A 22,489-nucleotide genomic window follows, 5' to 3' on the forward strand; every position below is an offset into this window, starting at 1 on the left:
TTAGGTGGATTGGCCATGCTAAATTGCCCGTAGTGTCCAAAATTGCCCTTAGTGTTGGGTGGGGTTACTGGGTAATGGGGATAGGGTGGAGGTGTTGACCTTGGATAGGGGGTAGGGTGTTCTTTCCAAGAGCCGGTGCAGACTCGATGGGCCGAATGACCTCCTTCTGCACTGTAAATTCTACGTAAACACGGGTTAGGTGGATTGCCAATGCTAAATTGCCCTTTAATTGGAAAAAATGAATTGGGTACTCTAAATTTATTTTTTAAAAAAGAAAAAAATAAATAAAATTATGTGGAGATTTACAAGCTACAGTTTTATTCCTTAGAATTTCAAAGGCTATGGGACGATTCAACTTTTTAAATTTTGAATTCTTTCATGAGACGTGGGTGCCACTGGCAAGACCAACATTTATTGCCCATCCCAATTGTCCTTTGCGTGGCCTGCCAGACCATCTCAGAACGTAGGTCAGAGTCAACCACATTCTGGAATCACATGTAGGTCGGTCAGGGTAAGGGCGGCAGACTTCCTTTCCAAAAGGACATTAGCGAACCAAATAGATAGTTTACAACAATTGATGAGTTTCATAAACACCATTATGAAGACCAGCTTTAAATTCCAGATTTGTTACTTACTCGAATTTAAATTTCACCCTATGCCATGGTGGGATTTCAACTCTCGTTTGGATTAGTCCAACGACATTACTTAGCCTCCCCCAAAAATTCAGAGTTAGTTAACCACACAGTATGTCAGACATGTCATTAGAACACATTACCTTAGTGACAGAGTCATTCACATTAAAGGCAGGAACTTTAAGTTCTTTTTTCTTGTGCATCTTAGAGAGATTGTGGACTCCAGTGGTAGTTTCTTCAGAGATTCCCTTGATATCTGCAGAATCAGCACACACCAATCACTCCTTTTTCTCCCACTTCAGCAGGTCATGATCAAACAAACATGATAAGTTACGTTAAGAGGGATCGGGATAGAGCAGGAGGAAGAAACTGTTCCCACAGATCAAGAACTGAAAGGCACATATTTACGGTCATTGGCAAACCACGCAATGGCAAATAGAGAAACATTTTCATACGGTACATGGGGATAGGATTTGGAATGCAGCGCCATAATGTGGGGTGGTGGCAGGATCAATTGAAGCGTTCAAAAGGAAATTGGATCATTATCTGAAAAGGACTATGGGGTAAAGGCAGGAGGGTGGCACTAGGCGAATTACTCCTTTAGAGCCAGTACAGATGGGCCGAATCGCCACATCTTGTACTGTAACCATTCCATGAGGCAACAGTGCAGACAAAGCAAGTTTGGCTGGGCAAGAAACATGTTCTGGGACAGGATAGCTGAGCGTATCGGAGTTAAGGCTACACTAGCTTTAATTATTTCAATATTTCCTCTGGGTGTCATACCAGAGAGAAAATTAGAAATCAAATGATAGTGTCCAGAGCAATTAGAAATCTTGCTGATTTTCAGGCAACACGGTGGCGCAGTGGTTAGCACTGCTGTCTCAAGGTGCCAAGGTCCCAGGTTCGATCCCAGGTCACTGTCCATGTGGAGTTTGCACCTTCTCCCAGTGTCTGTATGGGTCTCACCCCCACATCCCAAAGATGTAACCAATGGCAGTTCCTCACAGACTGGATGGTTCGGTTGGAGCAGCAATTGGATACACTTAGGAGCAGGTGGCAGAAAGCATCAAAGATAGCAGTTATAGAGATGTGGTCACACCCAAGGTGTAGGCAGACAGATGGGTGACCGCCAGAACATAGTGCATAAGGCAGCCATTCGGCCCATCGAGTCTGCACCGACCCACTTCCACCCTATCCCCATAACCTAATAACCCCTCCTACCCTTTTTGGACACCAACGGCAATTTAGCATGACCAATCCACCTAACCTGCACGTCTTTGGATAGTGGGAGGAAACTGGAGAACCCGGAGGAAACCCTCGCAGACACGGGGAGAACGTGCAGACTCTGCACAGACAGTGACCCAGCAGAGAATCAAACCTGGGATCCTGGCACTGTGAAGCCACAGTGCTAGCCACTTGTGCTAGCGTGCTAGAAAGGGCAGGCAGTCAGCACAGGAATCCCCTGTGGCTGTCCCCCTCTCTAACACCATTTTGGATATTGTTGAGGGGAATAGTCTATCAGGAGAAAACAACAGCAGCCAGAACAGTGGCACCACAACTGGCTCTGTTGCTCAGCAGGGGAGGGAAAGGTGTAGGAGAGTGATAGTTATAGGGGACTCTATAGTAAGGGGCACAGATAGACGCTTCTGTGGAAGAGAAAAAGACTCCAGGATGGTATGTTGCCTCCCTGGTGCCAGGGTCAAGTTAGGTCACATAGGCCACACAGGGTCACATAGGTACGAATGACATAGGCAGGAAGAGGTCCTGCTGAAGGAATTCAGGGAGTTAGGCAGTAAACTAAAAAGCAGGACCTCTAGGATTGTAATCTCAGGATTACTCCCTGTGCCACGTGCCAGTGAGGCTAGAAATAGGAGGATAGTGCAGCTAAACAGGTGGTGTAGGAGGGAGGGTTTCAGATTTTTGGATAATTGGGATCTCTTCTGGGGCAGGTGGGGCCTGTACAAGAAGGACGAGTTGCATCTAAACTGGAGGGGCATTGATATTCTGGCTGGTAGGTTTGCTAGATTCACTCAGAAGGATTTAAACTAGTATGGCAGGGGGGTGGGAACCAGAGCGTTAGCTTAGATGTGATAACTGAAGGGGAAATAAAGAACCAAAATAAAAGAACATCACCATCTCAGGCAGAGCAAAAAGGTAACAAGTGTGAGGAGGAAGGTGGCCAATGCAGGATTGAGGGTGTTGTACCGAAACACGCACAGTATAAGGAACAAGGTAAATGAACTAGTTGCGCACATTGAAATTGGCCGGTACGATGTTGTGGTCATCACAGCGACTTGGCTGCAAGGGGATCAGGATTGGGATCTAAACAGACAAGGATATGTGCCCTATCGAAAGGATAAGCAGATGGGCAAAGGGGGCAGGGTTGCATTGTTAGTAAGGAATAAAGTTAAATCGATAGCAAGGAGCGAGATAGGATCAGAAGGCATAGCATCTCTGTGGGTAGAGTTGAGGAATCGCAAAGGTAAAAAGATCCTGATGGGAGTTATGTAAAGGCCCCCTAGCAGTAGTCAGGATGTGGGGCAGAAAATAAATCAGGAGATAGAAAAGGCAGGTAAAAAAGGTAAAAAAGGTAAAAAAAAACTCCATCTACAAGTTTGCTGACGATACGACCATAGTGGGCCGGATCTCGAATAACGACGAGTCCGAATACAGGAGGGAGATAGAGAACCTAGTGGAGTGGTGCAGCGACAACAATCTCTCCCTTAATGCCAGCAAAACTAAAGAGCTGGTCATCGACTTCAGGAAGCAAAGTACTGTGCACACCCCTGTCAGCATCAACGGAGCCGAGGTAGAGATAAGAACATAAGAACTAGGAGCAGGAGTCGGCCATCTGGCCCCTCGAGCCTGCTCTGCCATTCAATTAGATCATGGCTGATCTTTTGTGGACTCAGCTCCACTTTCCGGCCCGAACACCATAACCCTTAATCCCTTTATTCTTCAAAAAACTATCTATCTTTACCTTAAAAACATGTAATGAAGGAGCCTCAACTGCTTCACTGGGCAAGGAATTCCATAGATTCACAACCCTTTGGGTGAAGAAGTTCCTCCTAAACTCAGTCCTAAATCTACTTCCCCTTATTTTGAGGCTATGCCCCCTAGTTCTGCTGTCACCCGCCAGTGGAAACAACCTGCCCGCATCTATCCTATCTATTCCCTTCATAATTTTAAATGTTTCTATAAGATCCCCCCTCATCCTTCTAAATTCCAACGAGTACAGTCCCAGTCTACTCAACCTCTCCTCATAATCCAACCCCTTCAGCTCTGGGATTAACCTAGTGAATCTCCTCTGCACACCCTCCAGCGCCAGTACGTCCTTTCTCAAGTAAGGAGACCAAAACTGAACACAATACTCCAGGTGTGGTGAGCAGTTTCAAATTCCTAGGGGTGCACATCACCAAAAATCTGTCCTGGTCCACTCATGTGGACGCTATCACCAAGAAAGCACAACAGCGCCTTTACTTCCTCAGGAAACTAAGGAAATTCGTCATGTCCACATTAACCCTTACCAACTTTTACAGATGCACTATAGAGAGCATCGTATCGGGCTGCATCACAGCCTGGTATGGCAACTGCTCGGCCCAGGACCGCAAGGAACTTCAGAGAGTCGTGAATACCGCCCAGTCCATCACACGAACCTGCCTCCCATCCATTGATTCCATCTACACCTCCCGCTGCCGGGGGAAAGCAGGCAGCATAATCAAGGATCCCTCCCACCCGGCTTACTCACTTTTCCAACTTCTTCCATCGGGCAGGAGATTCAGATGTCTGAGAACACGGACGAACAGACTCAAAAACAGCTTCTTCCCCACTGTCACCAGACTCCTAAATGACCCTCTTATGGACTGACCTCATTAACACTACACCCTGTATGCTTCATCCGATGCCAATGCTTATGTAGTACATTGTATATATTGTGTTGCCCTATTATGTATTCTCATGTATTTTCTTGAATTCTGTTTAATTCCCTTTTCTTCCATGTACTGAATGATCTGTTGAGCTGCTTGCAGAAAAATACTTTTCACTGTACCTCGGTACACGTGACAATAAACAAATCCATCCATCCAAAAGGCAATACTACAATAACCATGGGGGACTTCAATATGCAGGTGGACTGGGAAAATCAGGTCGGTAGTGGATCCCAAGAAATGGAATTTGTGGAATGTCTAAGAGATGTTTTTTTGGAGCAGCTTGTGACAGAGCCTACTGGGGAACAAGCAATTCTGAATTTGGCGATGTGTAATGAGGCAGACTTGATCAGGGAACTGAAGGTGAAGGAACCGTAAAGCAGATTAAGGCAGCACGGTAGCACAGTGGATGGCACAGTTGCTTCACAGATCCGGGATCCCAAGTTCGATTCCCGGCTTGGGTCACTGTCTGCAGAGTGTGCATGTTCTCCCTGGGTCTGCTTGGGTTTCCTCCAGGTGACCCGGTTTCCTCCCACTGTCCAAAGATGTGCAGGTTACGTAGATTGGCCATGATAAATTGTGCTTAGTGTCCAAAAGATTTGGGTGGGGTTAGCGGGTTACAGGGATAGGGTGGAGGCGTGGGCTTAAGTGGGGTGCTCTTTCCAAAGGCCGGTGCAGACTCGATGGGCCGAATGGCCTCTTCTGCACTGTAAATTCTATGGTTCTATGTACTCTTAGGGAGCAGTGACCACAATATGGTAGAATTTACCCTGCAGTATGAAAGGGAGAAGCTGCAATCAGATGTAACGGTATTACAATTAAATAAGGGAAACTACAAAGACATGAGGGACAATGAAATGAGGGACTGCAGTGAAATTGGAACTGTGCCTACACAAGAATGAAATGTGCCCAAAGGCCTAGAGGAGTCAATTCAACTGATGTGGACTTTTCCCAATGTTGGGGAACTGCCCAGTCCCCAGGTCTCCATTGTGGAGACATGTCCATTAACACATTTATATTTTGCCATTTGCAACGACCAGTGGTTTGGAACATGCAATATGAACAGCAACATATGTCACCCAAAGATGTTTTCTACAGTACAACAGGAGAGGATAGTCACCTTGTAAGAGCTTAGGATGCTTATTGTGAACCAGGTTTGTAAGGTCTCCACCATCATCCAAAATCATATTGAGGGGTTTGCCATCACGGAAGTACAATGTTTGCTCAATGCACCAGATATATTCTTCATCTGTCTCCCCCTTCCAGGCATACACTGCAAATAAAACACATTCTCAAATGAAGCACTAACCACAAAGAGTGCAGCTCAAAAGACACTCAATAGTTAAATAAACCAACAGCACACTTACCATTTCTTTTCGCTAATCTGTCCCAATTTAAAAAGGCTGCAATAACTGCAGTTATGCATTGATGCAGTGTTCATGTTGGATAGCTCAGCACCAAAATCAGTGATCTTAAAAACCAGCCACATTTATCAAGCAAGTCAGTTAAAGTTTTAGTTAGCTTCGATATCTTGATATAAGTGAACAGATACTTGCCGATGTGCAAGTGATATCCAACAAGTAGCGTTTCAGCTGGTTGTTCAACTTAACAGTTGTACAAGCCATAATCCACAATAACCGAAAAAGAGCATTAATCACAAAACACAAAACTTGAACACAGCAAATTGAAAAGGCTAAACTATACTGATGAATGCAAGAGTTCAAATTTGTCCATAATTAGCAAAAGAGCCACTGCTAAAAAGGGTATAGAGGACTAATATTAATTAAAGCATGATGGGAGAATCAAAGAACAAATCACAACTGAACAGTTAAGCATTCTACAATATACACAGGGCGAGATTCTCTAATAATGGGGCTATGTCCCCACGTCGGCGTGAAAACCGGCGCCAACCACTCCAGCATCAATGGTTCCCAAAAGTGAGGAATTCTCTCCTTCCGAGGGGGCTAGGTTAGCGCCGCAGTTCCAACCGGCACGGAACGGCTGGCGTATTTTCATGCATGCGCAGGGGTTCCCTTCTCCGCACCAGCTCCCGGGCAATATGGCGGAGCCCTACAGGGACCCGACACAGGTTAATATAGGCCCCTGCGCCGATCAGTAGGCCCCGATCCCGAACCAGGCCACCAAAGGGACCCCCCCACCCCACAACCGGGGTCGGATCCCCCCACCCCCTTACAGGACGGCCTCCGCAGACTCACCTTCCAGGTCCCACCTTGTGGGACCCGAGAAACCCACGCCGGTGGGACTCGGCCAGACTTGTCGGCCACTCGGCCCATCGGGGCCCGGAGAATCGCCAGGGGGACTGCTGTCAACGGTCTCTGACCAGCACGGTGGGAATCCCACGGGCACCCACGGCGCCGGGTCGGAGAATCCCGGCCTATATATTTAAATAGGTTATCATTGATGCGTAAGGGCCCTTCCGTTTGATTCCATTTTTTCCCCTTTTATTTTTATAATTTTAATCCATGGATGCGGAATGGCCATCTACCTTCAAGTCCAGCAGGGGAAATGAGGAACTGGTTACAACATACTAACAGTACACTGTGCTGCCTTTTTACAGCAGACCTCAGACCTTTTGTCACCCACGAGATTGATGGAACTCTGCTCGGTTGGTTGACGCTGGCCAACGAATTGGTCAAAAGGCTGTATTCTGCCCGGTAACAGGCAGTGATTGGCTCCTGCAAGAGTGGGATGGTTTCCAGAGATCCAGGAGAAAGACAGTGGAGACTTTGACAGAAAGGACCTGCTCTTTCTTTCCCCCTTTGTTTTTCTCCAGGAAAGCTGAATAGCTGCTGTATTTCTGAAACTGTAAAGAACTGAATGGATCTACAGTGAAAACCATTACAGACTAGAAACAGAAATCTGGAACTGAAAATGAAAATCATTCATCGTCACAAGTAGGCTTCAGATGAAGTTACTGTGAAAAGCCCCTAGTCGCCACATTCCAACGCCTGTTCGGGGAGGCTGGTACAGGAATTGAGCTATGCTGCTGGCCTGCTTTAGAAGCCAGCTATTAAGCCCAGTGTGCTAAACTGGAAGCCTACATTGTAGAAAGGTGTGTTAAAAATAACCATTGGCTACAAAGTAGAGGATGAGCCGGCTCTTTGAGTGGGTAGATGTTGTGTGAAGGTTGCGGCGGGGGCGCAAAACACATTCATATGTTTTGATCCTGCCCAAAACTGGAGGATTACTGGAAAGAGGTTTTTAGGGTAATCTCTAAATTGGTGTATGTGAAACTGGACCCGGCCATATTCGGGGTGTCGGACCAGCCGGGGTTGGGAACAGGTGCGGAGGCAGATGTTGGAGCCTTCGCCTTGTTGATCGCCCGAAAGCAGATCCCGTTAGGGTGTAGATCAACCTCTCCACCCTGTGCCCTGGCGTGGCGGGGGAACCTGCTGGAATTCTTGACTCTTGACGTCAAATTTGAACTGAGGGGAAGGATGGAGGGGTTCTACAATCGTTGTTATTGATATGGGGATTGGCATTACATTAGTTACTGATTATTGTTTATTGTTGGGTATAAATTTGGGAGAAAATGTGAAAAGAGAATAAAAATATATTTTTAAAAAACAACCATCGGACACAAAGACTTATCTTTTTACTTTAATTATTCTACCCCCCCACCTTTAATAAATTGTGTTTAAATTTACAAACCTGATGACTGTAGTTATTGGGCAGTCAAAGACATTGGGTGTTTTGAGGAAATATTTATTAATTTCAATTGTGTTGCGACTCTGGATCAAGTGAGGCTGGGATTGACCACACATTAGTCCAGGGGGTTGTAACAATAGTACCTTCAAATTAATAAAATATTCCATGGTGCTTCACATGAATAAAGCAAACTGACATCAAACCAGATCATAGAATCCCTACAGTGCAAGAGGCCATTTGGCCCATCAAGGTCTGCACCAGCCCGTGCTCCGATAGAGCAGCCTACCTCGGCCTAATCCCCCACTCCGAGCTCCATAACCCCACCTAACGTTTGGGGTAATTTAGTTTAGCCAATCCACCTAACCTGCACATCTTTGGACTGTGGGAGGAAACTGGAGCACCCGAAGGAAACCCATGCAGATACAAGGAGAACGTGCAGACTCCACACAGTCACCCAAGGTCAGAATCAAACCTGGGACCCTGGTGCTGTGAGGCATCTATATTGATGAGTTGGTATTGATGAATGAGATTAGTTTTAAATCGCATCTTAAAGAGGAGAACATGGAGGAAATTCCACAGCTTAGGACTCAGGCAGCTGAAGACACCTTCATGGAGCAATTACAATTAGAGATGCTCAAGAGGCCAGAATTAGATGAGAGCATATATTGGAAGGTTCTGGGGCTGAGGCGATTACAAAATGTTAGCGAGAGAAAGATGAGGGAGGATTTGAAAATAAGGATGAGAACTTTAGAAATTGAAGAATTGCTTAACCAGGAGTCAATGTAGGTCAGAGAGCATGGGGGTGATGAGTGAATAGATATGGGCAAGAGTTTTTGATTACCTCAAGATTATAAAGGATTGAATTAGGATATACAGCATAGCAACAGATAGACCATTCAGCCCAGGTTGTTCATGCTGGTGTTTATACCTCTGTATCCACTCTGGCAAAAATAAACCTTTTCAAACAGCTGATCTTATCAGGACACACCCCCAACCACCTTTTTTTAAGAGAATAGAAACCTAGCTCGTCAGTCCCTTACTGGTTAATAAACCCATGTATTTGTTCCATCATCGTAAATCTTCTCTGTAGCCTCTCCAGTCTCTATACCCTTTTAATGTATAAAATTATGAAGAGCATAGAAAGTAGACAGGATGAAACTTTTCCCCTTGGTGGAGGGATCAATGACCAGGGGGCAGGAGGTTTAGAGGGGATGAGAGGAAAACTTTTTACCCAGAGGGTGGTGGGTGTGTGGAACTCGCTGCCTGAAAAGGTGGTGGGGGCAGAGACCCTCAAATATTTAGATGTGTGCCTTGGCATCGCAAGTGCACAAGACTACAGGCCAATAGCTGGAAAATGGGATTAGAATGGTTAGGTGGTTGTTTTTGACTGGTGCAGACATGATGGGCTGAAGGGCCTTTTTTGTGCTCTTGACCTCTATGGCTTTAATAATATCACATCAGAACTGCACGCAGAACTTCAAATGTGATCGGAGGCTCAACACCGATATAACAACTTCCCTACTTTTCCATTCCATCCGTCCAGAAATAAAGCTGAATGAGTTTTCGCAATGGCTTTGCTAACCGGTGGTGCAATGTTTACTGCATGATGATTTGTAACAGAGATCTTGGTGTTTCTCCACCCCGCCAAGACTGGATAGCATTGTGGCTTCACAGCTCCAGGGTCCCAGGTTAGATTCCCCGCTGGGTCACTGTCTGTGCGGAGTCTGCATGTTCTCCCCGTGTCTGCGTGGGTTTGCTCCGGTTTCCTCCCACAGTCCAAAGACGTGCAGATTAGGTGGATTGGCCATGCTAAATTGCCTTTATGTGTCCAAAAAGGTTAGGAGGCGTTATTGGGTTACAGGGATAGGGTGGAAGTGAGGACTTCAGTGGGTCGGTGCAGACTCGATGGGCCGATATTAGCCATTAGCCACCTTCTAGTCCTCTGGGAGCCTTCCTACCTCCAGTGATTCCTGAAAGATCATCACTAATGCCTCCACAATGTCCTCAGCTATCTCTTTTAGGATGCTGGGGTGTAGTCCATCCGGTCCAGGTGACTTATCTACCTTCAGACCTTTCAGTTTCCCCAGAACCTTCTCCTTTGGTCACTGCACTCACCCCTGCCCCCAGGTTCTCCTGGAGCTCTGGCATCCCACTGGTGTCTTCCACCATGAAGTCTAATACAAAGTAACTATTCAGTTCATCTGCCATTTCTTTGTTTCCTGTTATTACTTCTCCAGCCACATTTTCTAGTGGTCCAATGTCTATTTTTGCCACTCTTACCTTTTATATATTGAAAAAATCTCTTCCTATCCTCTTTATATTACTAGGTAGCTTGCACTCATACTTCATCTTCTCCCCCCTTATTGCTTTTTTAATCGTCCTCTGCTTGCTTTTAAAGGCTTCCTCTGGTTCACACTTATCCTCGCCACTTTGTGTGCTTTTACTTCAGCCTTTATGCTGTCCTTGACATCCCTCGTCAGCCATGGCTGCCTTTTCCTCCCCTTACCATGTTTCCACCTCCTTGGGATGAATTTCTGTTGTGCCTCCCTAATAACCCCCACAAACTCCTGCCATTGCTGTTCCACTGTGTTCCCTGCTAGGCTCATTTTCCAATCAACTCTGGCCAGCTCCTCCCTCATGTCTTTGTAGTTACCCCTATTTAATTGTAATACCGTTACATCTGATTGCAGCTTCTCCCTCTCAAACTGCTGGGTAAATTCTATCATATTGTGGTCACTGCTCCCCAAGGGTTCCTTCACCTTAAGTTCCCTAATCAAGTCTGCCTCATTACACATCACCAAATCCAGAATTGACTGTTCCCTAGTAGGCTCTGTCACAAGCTGCTCCAAAAAACCATCTCTTAGACATTCCACAAATTCCATTTCTTGGAATTCATACCAACCTGATTTTCCCAGTCCACTTGCATATTGAAGTCCCCCATGATTATTGTAATACTGCCTTTTTTACATGCCTTTACTATCTCCTGATTTATTTTCTGCCCCATATCCTGACTACTGCTAGGGGGCCTGTACATAACTCCCATCAGGGCCTTTTTAGCTTTGCGATTCCTCAACTCTACCCACAGAGATTCTAAGTCTTCTGATCCTATATCGCTCCTTGCTATCGATTTAACTTCATTCCTTACTAACAATGCAACCCCGCCCCCTTTGCCCATCTGCCTGTCCTCTCGATAGGACACATACCCTTGGATATTTAGATCCCAGCCCTGATCCCCTCGCAGCCACGTCTCTGTGATACCCATAACATCGTACCGGCCAATTTCAATGTGCGCAACTAGCTAATTTACCTTGTTCTGTATACTGCGCGCATTTAGGTACAACACCCTCAATCCTGCATTGACCACCTCCCTTTTCACACTCTCCTCAGTCACTGTACCCTGTACTATGGCCCTTTTTGATTTTTGGCTATGGCTTCTCTGCCTTACACTTTCCCCCTTATTGACTTTTGTTTCTAGCCCCGTTTTACTTCCCTCTGACTTCCTGCATCATGTTCCCATCCCCCTACCACATTAGTTTAAACCCTCTCCCTCTGCTGACAAGCTGGTTTGAAATGCAAATCCCCTAGCTCCAGAATTTTGCCACTTCCAATGGCTTTTCCTCCCATTCCTACATAGTTGCCTTTGGGGAATACCAGAATCAATTCTTGACCCACTAGCAAATTATTGCTGCTGAGCATTGCACAACTCCAACTCTCGCAGCCTGCTTTCTGCCTAGAGAAACTAGCTCAGACTAGTTACCTAATTAACTTCAGCTGCCTCTCCTGCAGGAAGCTTGTTTATCCGTGAAAGAAACTAACTTTAACAGTAAAATTCTAAATGCAAACTAGACTAGATTTTAGAAAGAGATTAACCGTTAAATTTAACCCTTTAAATTCCCTTACTCGCCAAATTCCCACTCTAACTAGCTGCATTCACGTGGCTAGCTGTCGTATCAGTGTTTGCTTGCTGATATTATCTAATACTGGATGCTGCAGAAACAGTCTGCTAATTTACATGCATTATGAGTGCAGGTGTGGTGAGGTAGAGCTGGGGCCATCGGCGTACATGCAAAAATTGATGCTCGTTGTCAGCTGATGTCTCCATTCTCCTCCTTAGAATCAAGAATAAGGAACGGGTCAGAATTGATTCTGGTATTCCCCAAAGGCAACGATGTAGGAATGGGAGGAAAAGCCATTGCAAGTGGCAAAATTCTGGAGCTAGGGGATCGCATTTCAAACCAGCTTGTTGGCAGAGGGAGAGTTGACCATGGAGGGTCACCATCACAGATTTTCATAGGATGGCCAATGGAAAGAGCCAGGTATTCACAAGTTGCAACGAATCTAGTCACACCTCAAGTCGAGGCCACTCTGCTTCCATACCCTTCAATAAATGGATTTTCAGGCAACTAATGCCTAGCCCGTTTCAGAAAATTAGACATTCTAACCATCCGGCGTAAAAATTGTTACAAACACCCACGGGCGGCACGATGGCACAGTGGTTAGCATTGCTGCCTCAAGGCACTGAGGACCCGGGTTTGATCCCAGCCCCGGGTCACTGTTGTGTGGAGTTCCATGTCTGCGTGGGTCTCACCCCCCACAACCCAAAGATGTGCAGGGTAGGTGGATTGGCCACACTAAATTGCCCCTTAATGAAGAAAAAAATGAATTGGGTACTTTAACTTTTTTTTTAAATTGTTACAAACTCCCTTCAATGTTGTTGCAGCCAACATCGGGGATCATGTGACCATCCGACCAAGGCCTCTGCAAACCTCATCAGGGTAAAGCACGCGTGCTTCCAGCAGGCTGGGACCTTCAACACTTGCAGAACAGATCCAATCCGAGAGAAGAGTTGGAGTCGCTGGCTGGTCTTGTAATGTTCCTCTATACTTTCTATACCTGTCTGTTGCTGCTACCCACTGATGGTCACCTGGAGTTCCTGTTACCACATTGGCGATGAGATAGAAGGACCCGGTTGGGGGTCGAGCACAGTAGGGTTTCCAGTTCTGGTTCCTGTTCCTAGTTATTTCCAGTGTAGGGCGGGAGGAACACTATGATGTCGTTTTTTTAGGAGAATTGAGCCTTTCAATGCGAATGAGGAGGAGTGGGTGCAAAATGTGGAGCATGTGCGTCACTTTTTCAGAGCAAACGGTCAACTTCTTTTACAAAACGGGTGGCATGGTAGCAGTGGTTAGCATTGTTGCTTCACAGCTCCAGGGTCCCAGGTTTGATTGCCACTTGGTCACGGTCTGTGCGGAGTCTGCACGTTCTCCCCGTGTCTGTGTGGGTTTCCTCCGGCTGCTCCGCTTTCCTCCCTCAGTCTAAAGATGTGCAGGTTAGATGGATTGGCCATGATAAAATGCCCTTAGTGTCCAAAAAGGTTATGTGCGGTTAATGGGTTATGAGGATAGGTGGGGGTGTGGCCCTTTCCAAGGGCCGGTGCAGACTCGATGGTCAAATGGCCTCCTCCTGAACTGGAAATTCTATGATTCAAATGGCATAGAAGGGTACGAAAGGCAAATTATTATTTTACTCACAGCATGTGGCACTCAGACGCACAGTGGAGGTGCATTTTAGGCTTAGCGACCGTAATTCCATAAGATTTTGAATAGTCATAGATAAGGTCAAATGGGGTTTGTATGTCGTCGTTCTGGGTCCAGGTAGATGACTGTTATTGGAGAAGTTGCATAATGCCCACCCAGACACATCCAAAATTAAAATGCTGGCATGGAGTTACGTGTGGTGATCCAGCATCAGCATGCAGATGATACAAAGATCTGTAGAGGGACAGGTGGTATTAAGGAAGCAGGCAGGCTGCAGAAGGACTTGGACAGGCTAGGAGAGTGAGCAAAGAAGTGGCAGATGGAATACAATGTGGAAAAGTGTGAGGTTATGAACTTTGGAAGGAGAAATTGAAGCATAGACTATTTTCTAAATGGGGAGATGCTCAGGAAATCAGAAGCACAAAGAGACTTGGGAGTCCTTGTTCACAATTCTCTTAAGGTTAACGTGCAGGTTCAGTCGGCAGTTAGGAAAGCAAATGCAATGTTAGCATTCAAAGAACAAAGAAAAGTACAGCACAGGAACAGGCCCTTCAGCCCGCCAAGCCTGCACCGACCATACTGCCCGTCTAAACTAAAATCTTCTACACTTCCTGGGTCCGTATCCCACTATTCCCCTCCGATTCATGTATTTGTCAAGATGCCCTTTAAATGTCACTATTGTCCCTGCTTCCACCATCTCCTCTGGCAACGAATTCCAGGCACCACTACCCCGTGTCAAAACCTTACCTCGTACATTTCCTCTAAACCTTGCCCCTCACACCTTAAACCAATGCCCCCTAGTAATTGACCCCCACTACCCAGGGAAAAAGTCTCTGACTATCCACTCTGTCTATGCCCCTCATAATGAACCCATAAATGGGTTCAATTCCCCCACCTGCTGAGGTTATTCATGAAGGCCCCGCCTGCTCAACCTTGCCACTCGCCCGAGGTGTGGTGATCCTCAGGTTAAATCACCACCAGTCAGCTCTCCCCCCCTCCCCCTCCTTCAAAGGGGAAAGCAGCCTGTGGTCATCTGGAACTATGGTAACTTTACTAGCTTATAAAGCAAATAAGATCCTTTCCAGTAGCAGAATCATTTTTAATTAGAGGACTGAGCTATGGTAAAAGATGTGGACATTGAGAAAACCATGAGCTGTTGTGGTCTGGAATGTGCTGCCTGACTTGGGCAAGTTGACAAAGTGGGCAAATGAATGGCAGATGCAGTATAATTTGGATAAATGTGAGGTTATCCATTTTGGCAGCAAAAACAGGAAGGCAGATTTATCAGAATGGCCATAATAAGGACAGCAGAATGTGCAGAGAGATCTGGATTTCCTCAAACACCAGTCGCTGAAGTTAGATATAGCACTTGGGCTGAAGGGGATCAAAGGATATGGAGGTGGTGGGGGAGGGGGGAAAGATAGGCAGGCAGGATCAGGCTATTGAGTTGGATGATCAGCCATGATCATAATAAATGGCGAAGCAGTCTCGAAGGGCCGAATTGCCTCCTACTGCTCCAGTTTTCTATGAAAGCATGGAGAAAAAAGATTATTAGCAATAAAAATTTGGTTAAAGACTGAAAAAGGAAAAATCTGGAGTTGTGGATAAAGGGCTGAGGAGTGAGGCTAATGGGTGGCACAGTAGCACAGTGGTTAGCACTGTTGCTTTCCAACGCCAGGTACCTGGGTTCGATTCCCGGCTTGGGTCACTGTCTGTGCGGAGTCTGCACATTCTCACTGTGTCTGCGTGGGTTAGCTCACACAAGTCCCAAAAGACATGCTTGTTAGGTGAATTGGACATTCTGAATTCTCCCTGTGTACCCGAACAGGCGCTGGAGTGTGGCGACTAGGGGCTTTTCACAGTAACTTCACAGCATTAATGTAAACCTACTTGTGACACTAATAAAGATTATTAATTGAATAGCGTTTTTCAAGGAGCTGGCAGAGGCCCATTGGACTGAATGGCCTCCTCCTGCACTTCTACTTGGATTGTGGCTACATGTGTTAAACATTAATGGAATTGAAAACCTTACAGTTAAAGGTTCCTGGCTGGTCAGCACTGCCCTAAATGCTTCTTTTATTGACAATGTAAGGCTCACCATGGCTGTAAGTGTAGATGGCAAAGAGCTGTATTTTGTTATATGCTTTTGTTACACACCAAGTGTGCATCAGTGAAGTTCCAGTGACAATAGTGTTCTATTTGTGTTAGTTTGTGTATAGGTTTGGATATATAAATGTCTCATACTGACCGGGAACTCCAGATTTGGCAATCGCTGCAGCTGCATGATCCTGAGTAGAAAAGATATTGCAGCTGGACCATTGGACCTGTAATAACATCAAACCCATGGTTACAGCAGCAATCTGGACTTCAACCTACACTTGGCAATAGCACATGGCAAAAACAACAACAATTGAGCATCCATTCACCGAAGCAGGATTCAGAGGCTTTCTCTGAAATAAAAGAGAGAATTCCTCCCTTTCCCAAGGTAATTAGGCATAGTGGATAGTGAAGAAGGTTATCCAAGATTGCAACAGGATGTTGCCCAATTGGGCCAATGAATTGTAGATGGAGTTTAATTTGGATAAATGTGAGGTGATGCGTTTTGGTAGATCAAATCAGGGCAGGGCCTATTCAGTTAATGTCAGGGGGTTGGGGAGAGTTACAGAACAAAGATCTAGCGGTACAGGTTAATTGCTCCTTGAAGGTGGAATCGCAGGTGGACAGGGTGGTGAAGAAGGCATTCAGCATGCTGGGTTTTATTGGTCAGCACATTGAATACAGGAGTTGGGATGTCTTGTTGAAGTTCTACAAGACATTAGTCAGACCACACATGGAATACTGTGTTCAGTTCTGGTCACCCTATTATAAGAAGGAATAGATAAGGTAGATAGTTAACATATTTTCCCAAAGGTAGAGGAGTCTAGAACTAGAGGGCATAGGTGTAAGGTGAGAGGGGAGAGATGCAAAAGAGACCAGAGGGGAAATGTATTCACACAAGAGGGTGGTGAGCATCTGGGATGGGCTGCCAGAAGAAGTGGTAGAGGCAGGTACAGTTTTTTCCTTTAAAAAACAGTTAAGACAGTTACATGGGCAGGGTGGGTGTAGAGGGATATGGGCCAAATGCAGGCATGTGGTACTAGCTTAGTGATACAAACTGGCCAGCATGGACAATCTGGGCCAAAGGGCCTGTTTCCATGCTGTAAACATCTATCACTCTATTTAAGCAAATGAATTAGGCAACATGGTTTTGTACAGGGAAGGTCATGTCTTATCAACTTGATAAGAGTTTTTTTTGAGGTGACGACAAAATTAATTGATGAGGGAAAGGCTGTGGATGTTATTTACATGAATTTTAGTAAAGCGTTTGATAAGGTCCCTCATGGCAGACTGGTACAAAGGTAAAGTCGCATGGGATTCAGGGTTTGCTGAATGGATAGCTAGATCGATAAAGAACTAGCTTGGCAAAAGGAGACAGTAATAGTGGAAGTAGAAGAATGAGAAGTGATCTTATTGAAACAAACATGACTCAGACAGGGATTGACAGGGTAGATATGGAGAGGATTGTTCCTCTCTTGGGGGAATCTAGACCTAGTGGGCAGAGTTTCAAAATAAGGGATCTCCCATTCAAGACAGAGATTAGGAGAAATGCAATCTCCGATGGTCATTAGTCTTTGGGATTCTCTTCCCCAGGGAACAATGGAAACTGGCCCAATTAATATATTCAAGACAAAGTTCAACAGAATTTGGATTGACAAGAAGTCATGGGTGATTGGGACAGGCAGGAAAGTGGAGTTGATGCCATACCATGATCTTACTGATTGACAGGTAGGCTCAATGAGCCAACTGGCCTAATACGGGTGGTTCTTGCAGAGAACCAGCATGAACAGGCTGAATATACTCCTTCCATGCGGTTATCATTCGATAATAGGGGCCGTCACAACTTGCCTACTATACATACCTCTGGCACGTGAAATCTGCATGAATCCTCAACGTGATGTTCAGCACGTGCCATGCTCAAAGTACTCAGGAGCCATCTGTCTCCTAAACAGAGGCTACTGGACTGAATTTTGTGGTCAGTCTCCTGGTTAACTGCCAGATTTACAACTTGGCCTTGTGTGAAACCAACACTTGTTCATATTTACTTTGGCAAAACTATGAAAGCTGGCAAGGGAACCAATTCAGTTTTGGGAATGGAAGAGAATTGGGGACAGCAACATTCACATAATAAATGCACTTAATTACGTGCCATTTTCCCTTGATAGATGACAACCTTTCCCACTGTCCTTGCTGTTAGTTTTAAACCATTCATAAATACATTTAAAAGGTTCTCCAAATTGACAATGAACGCAACCTGTGCAGCACCTCACTGGACCCTTTCTGGACTGCAAGGTGCAGTTCACAATGTGATGCCTAACACTAAGGCAATGGATAGCTGGGAGAAACCATTTCCTTAGATGGATCTTACAGCATAAGAACATAAGAACTAGGAGCAGGAGTAGGCCATCTGGCCCCTTGAGCCTGCTCCGCCATTCAATTAGATCATGGCTGATCTTTTGTGGACTCAGCTCCACTTTCCGGCCCGAACACCATAACCCTTAATCCCTTTATTCTTCAAAAAACTATCTATCTTTACCTTAAAAACATGTAATGAAGGAGCCTCAACTGCTTCACTGGGCAAGGAATTCCATAGACTCACAACCCTTTGGGTGAAGAAGTTCCTCCTAAACTCAGTCCTAAATCTACTTCCCCTTATTTTGAGGCTATGTCCCCTAGTTCTGCTGTCACCCGCCAGTGGAAGCATGATCTGGACAGGTTGGGCAAGTCGGCAAATCAATGGCAGATGCAGTATAATTTGGATAAGTGTAAGGTTATTCACTTTGGAAGCAAAAACAGGAAGGCAGATTACTACTTGAATGGTTGTAAATTGGGAGAGGGGAGTGTGCAGCGGGACCTGGGTGCATCAGTCGCTGAAGGTAAGCATGCAGGTGGTAAAGAAGGCTAATGGTATGTTGGCCTTCATTGCCAGAGATTTAGAGTACAAAAGCAGGGATGTGTTGCTGCAATTATACAGGGCCTTGGTGAGGCCACACCTGGAGTATTGTGGGCAGTTTTGGTCTCCTTTTCTGAGGAAAGATGTTCTTGCGCTCTAGGGAGTGCAGCAAAGGTTTACCAGACTGATTCCAGGGTTAGCGGGACTGTCATACGAGGAGAGATTGACCAGGTTAGGATTGTTCTCGCTAGAGTTCAGAAGAATGAGGGAAGATCTCAGAGACTTATAAAATTCTAACAGGACTGGACCAGGTAGATGCAGGGAAGATGTTACCAATGGTGGATGTGTCCAGAACCAGGGGTCACAGTCTGAGGAATCAGGGTAAACCATTTCGGACAGAGATAAGGAGACATTTCTTCACCCAAAGAGTGGTGAGCTTGTGGAATTCATTACTAGGAAGTAGTTGATGCCAAAACATTAAATATATTCAAGAGGCGGCTGGATATAGCACTTGGGGAGAATAGGATCAAAGGCTATGGGGAAAAAGCAGGATTAGGCTATCAAGTTGGATGAACAGCCATGATTGTGATAAATGGCAAAGCAGGCTCGAAGGGCCAAAAGGCCTCCTCCTGTTCCCATCTTCTATGTATTTGTTTCTCAAGATTTTTTGGCAATGCAATTTATGCCGATATTACCTCTGCCCCAAGTGCTGTCAGGGTTTCAATCAGTACAGCAGTTTGAAGAGTCATATGGAGGCAGCCTGCAATCCGGGCCCCTTTCAGAGGTTTGGAATCCCCATGCATCTTCCTCATCTTCAACAAACCAGGCATCTCATTCTCCGCAATCTCAATGGCCTTCCGACCCCATTCAGCCAGAGTGATGTCAGCTATAATCAGGGAAACAAGATTCTGCAAAATCAGTGTGTACATATGAGAGAGAAAGTCATTGAACTAGGAATCTCCAGGTCCACGTTAACACCACGTAGTTGGTGCATTTCAAATTTAATATTAAAACTTTAGTATGTAGCACCATTACCGAGACTACCAATTATTTTTTTTTAAACGATGCCCTTGAGGGAAGAAAAGCTGCTGTCATTACTTGGCCTGGACTACAGATCTCAAATTATATCTGAAATGGTCCAGCAAACCACTCAATTGTTCCAACCCAATACACTGAAAAGTTAGATCACCTGGCATCGACTCGAGCACCAGAAATGACAACAGCACACCCAGCCCTGTTGACCCTGCAATGCCTGCCTCATTAGAATCAGTTGGCTTATGCACAAATATAATGGTCATACTTACTGAATCGTACCCCTCAACCCATCAGCAGGACAGATCCAGCACAGGTGGCAGAAGAGTGGCTTACAGCCAGGGGCTCCCCTGGAAATCCTCAAAATTGACTCTGGATCCAATGATATTTTATGACATCAGGTCAAACATGAGCAAGGAAACCTCCTAATACCACCATCTTTCAGCTGACTAATCAATACTCCACCATGTTAAATACCACTTATAGAGTCTTAGAGGTTTACAGCATGGAAACAGGCCCTTTAGCCCACCTTGTCCATGCTGCCCAGTTTCTATCACTAAGCTAGTCCCAATTGCCTGCATTTGGCCCATATCCCGCTATACCCATCTTACCCATATAACTCTCTAAATGCTTTTTAAAAGACAAAATTGTACCCACCTCTGGCAGCTCGTTCCAGATACTTGGAGGAAACATGAAGGAGGAAAGGGCACAGAATACTCTTGGTGGGGACTATCACCAAAGGCAGCTAGTTAGTCCCAATACTGAATGAGTTGACGGAGTCCTGAAGGACATTCCTGCCAGGCTGGGCATGAAGCAGGTGGCGAAAGAATCAACAAGAGGGAAAACCTACTTGACGTTATCCTCACCATTCTACCTGTTGCAGATGCATCGGTCGATGACAGTATTTATGAGTAACCACCCCACAGCCTTGTAAGGATGATGTCCCATCTTCACATTGAGCATACTCCTCTTGCATAGAAAATAGGCCATTTGAGCCTGCTTCACCATTCATTACGATGACTGATCAGCCAACTCAAAAGCCTGATCCCACCTTCATCCCCCATATCCTTTGATTCCTTTCGCCCCATGTGCTATATGTAACTGCTTCTTGAAAACATACAACCCCAACTACTTTCTTGGTAATGAATTTGATCGGCTCACCACTCTCTGGCCAAAGAAAGTTCTCCTCATATCTGTCCCAATCGGTCTACCCAGTATCCTCAGACTGTGACCCTGGTTCTGACATCCCCCACCAACGGGAATATCCTTCCTGAATCTACCGTGTCAAGAATTTTAGGTTTTTAGATTTCCCCCCTCATCCAATCCTCACTAACTCAATTTCTCCTCAAACGTCAGTCCCGCCATCCCAGGAATCAGCCTGGTAAACTTTTGTTGCACTCCCTCTAGAGCAAGAACATCCTTCCTCAGAAAAGATGACCAAAACTTCACAATATCCCAGGTGTGGTCTCACCAAGGCCTTGTATAATTACAGCAACACATCCTTGCTTCAATACTCAAATCCTCTCACTATGAAGGCCAACATTCTTTAACAGTTGCTGTACCTGCATGCTTCCCTTCAGTGACTGGTGTGGAGGATACCCAGGTCTCGTTACATTCCATCTCCTAATTTCAGGCCATTCAGATAATAATCTGCGTTCCCGATTTTGCTACCAAAGTGGATAACTTTGCATTTTTCCAAATTATACTGCATCTGCAATTAATTTGCCCATGGAGTCAATTTGTCAAAATCACACTGAAGCATCTCTGTATCCTCCTCACAGCTCACCCTCCCACCCAACTTGGTGTCATCTGCAAATTTGGAGATATTATATTTCAATCCCTCATCCAAATAATTAATACATGTTGTGAATAACTGAGGTCCCCGCACAGATCCCTGCGGTACACAATAGGCCTAATTCTGCTTATTTGTCTTGTGGTCACTAATCACTGCCTGCCATTTGGTATGTCAGGATGAACACCAGGCACTCTAAAAAGGTGTTAACCTGGTGAAGCTACAACAAAAGGACTACTTGCATGCCAAACAGCAGAAGCAGGAAGTAAGAGACAAAGTTAAGAGACCTCACAACCAACGGATCAGGTCTACACTCTTCAATCCTGCCACATCCAGTTGTGAATAGTGGTGTACAATTAAAACTCATTTGAGGAAGCTTTTGTCTTGCGCCCATGACATCTTTGTCAATCTCTCATTAGCTCCACCCTTTCACCGACCTTCAGGTCTGGTTTTGAGAAGGTTTCCCAGCTTCTCCCCACTCTCCAACTATATAATCCAGCACATTTCTATCATTCTTCAGTTCTAATGAATCATATGGGCTTGAAATATTGTCTTTGTTTCTCTCTCCGCATATGCTGCCAGCCTACTAAGTTCATCCAGCATTTGTTGTTTTTATTTTGTTTTCATCACTATGGCAATGGTCAAATTATCAGATAATTAAGTATCTTTTTAACTTCTGCTGGGAGTGCACCCTTGAGGATTGGTGACTGATGCAGTTTGTGGAAAAAAAAAAGAGGGGAGTGAATGAGGAGGAAACCAGTGTTTCTCCGGATTACAATCCAGCAACTGTCACAATGTCTGCACCAATGTACATTGGTAAGAATAGGATTGGGGCCTGGCTGTGATGTTTACAGTCAAATAGGAGCCAGCACACATCAAGGATAGTCATTTGGGTAAAGTAGAAACCAGCT

General features: G+C 45.4%; 1 protein-coding gene across 2 annotated transcripts in view; it reads right to left on the bottom strand.

Moving 5' to 3' along the window:
• Nucleotides 1-22,489, bottom strand: part of ahcy (adenosylhomocysteinase) — a 98,940-nt gene that overhangs the window by 49,599 nt on the left and 26,852 nt on the right. For both annotated transcript variants that reach the window (XM_038803855.1, XM_038803854.1), the window contains exons 2-5: nucleotides 19,450-19,640; nucleotides 16,013-16,088; nucleotides 5,679-5,831; nucleotides 776-888 (exon numbers count right to left, since the gene is read on the bottom strand). In XM_038803855.1, the coding sequence (XP_038659783.1) occupies nucleotides 776-888; nucleotides 5,679-5,831; nucleotides 16,013-16,088; nucleotides 19,450-19,584 (477 nt within the window). In that variant the 5' untranslated portion in view covers nucleotides 19,585-19,640. The remainder of the gene's footprint in view (nucleotides 1-775; nucleotides 889-5,678; nucleotides 5,832-16,012; nucleotides 16,089-19,449; nucleotides 19,641-22,489) is intronic.

The sequence above is a fragment of the Scyliorhinus canicula genome, chromosome 7 (assembly GCF_902713615.1).
Source record: "Scyliorhinus canicula chromosome 7, sScyCan1.1, whole genome shotgun sequence".
In the NCBI taxonomy this organism is placed as follows: domain Eukaryota; kingdom Metazoa; phylum Chordata; class Chondrichthyes; order Carcharhiniformes; family Scyliorhinidae; genus Scyliorhinus; species Scyliorhinus canicula.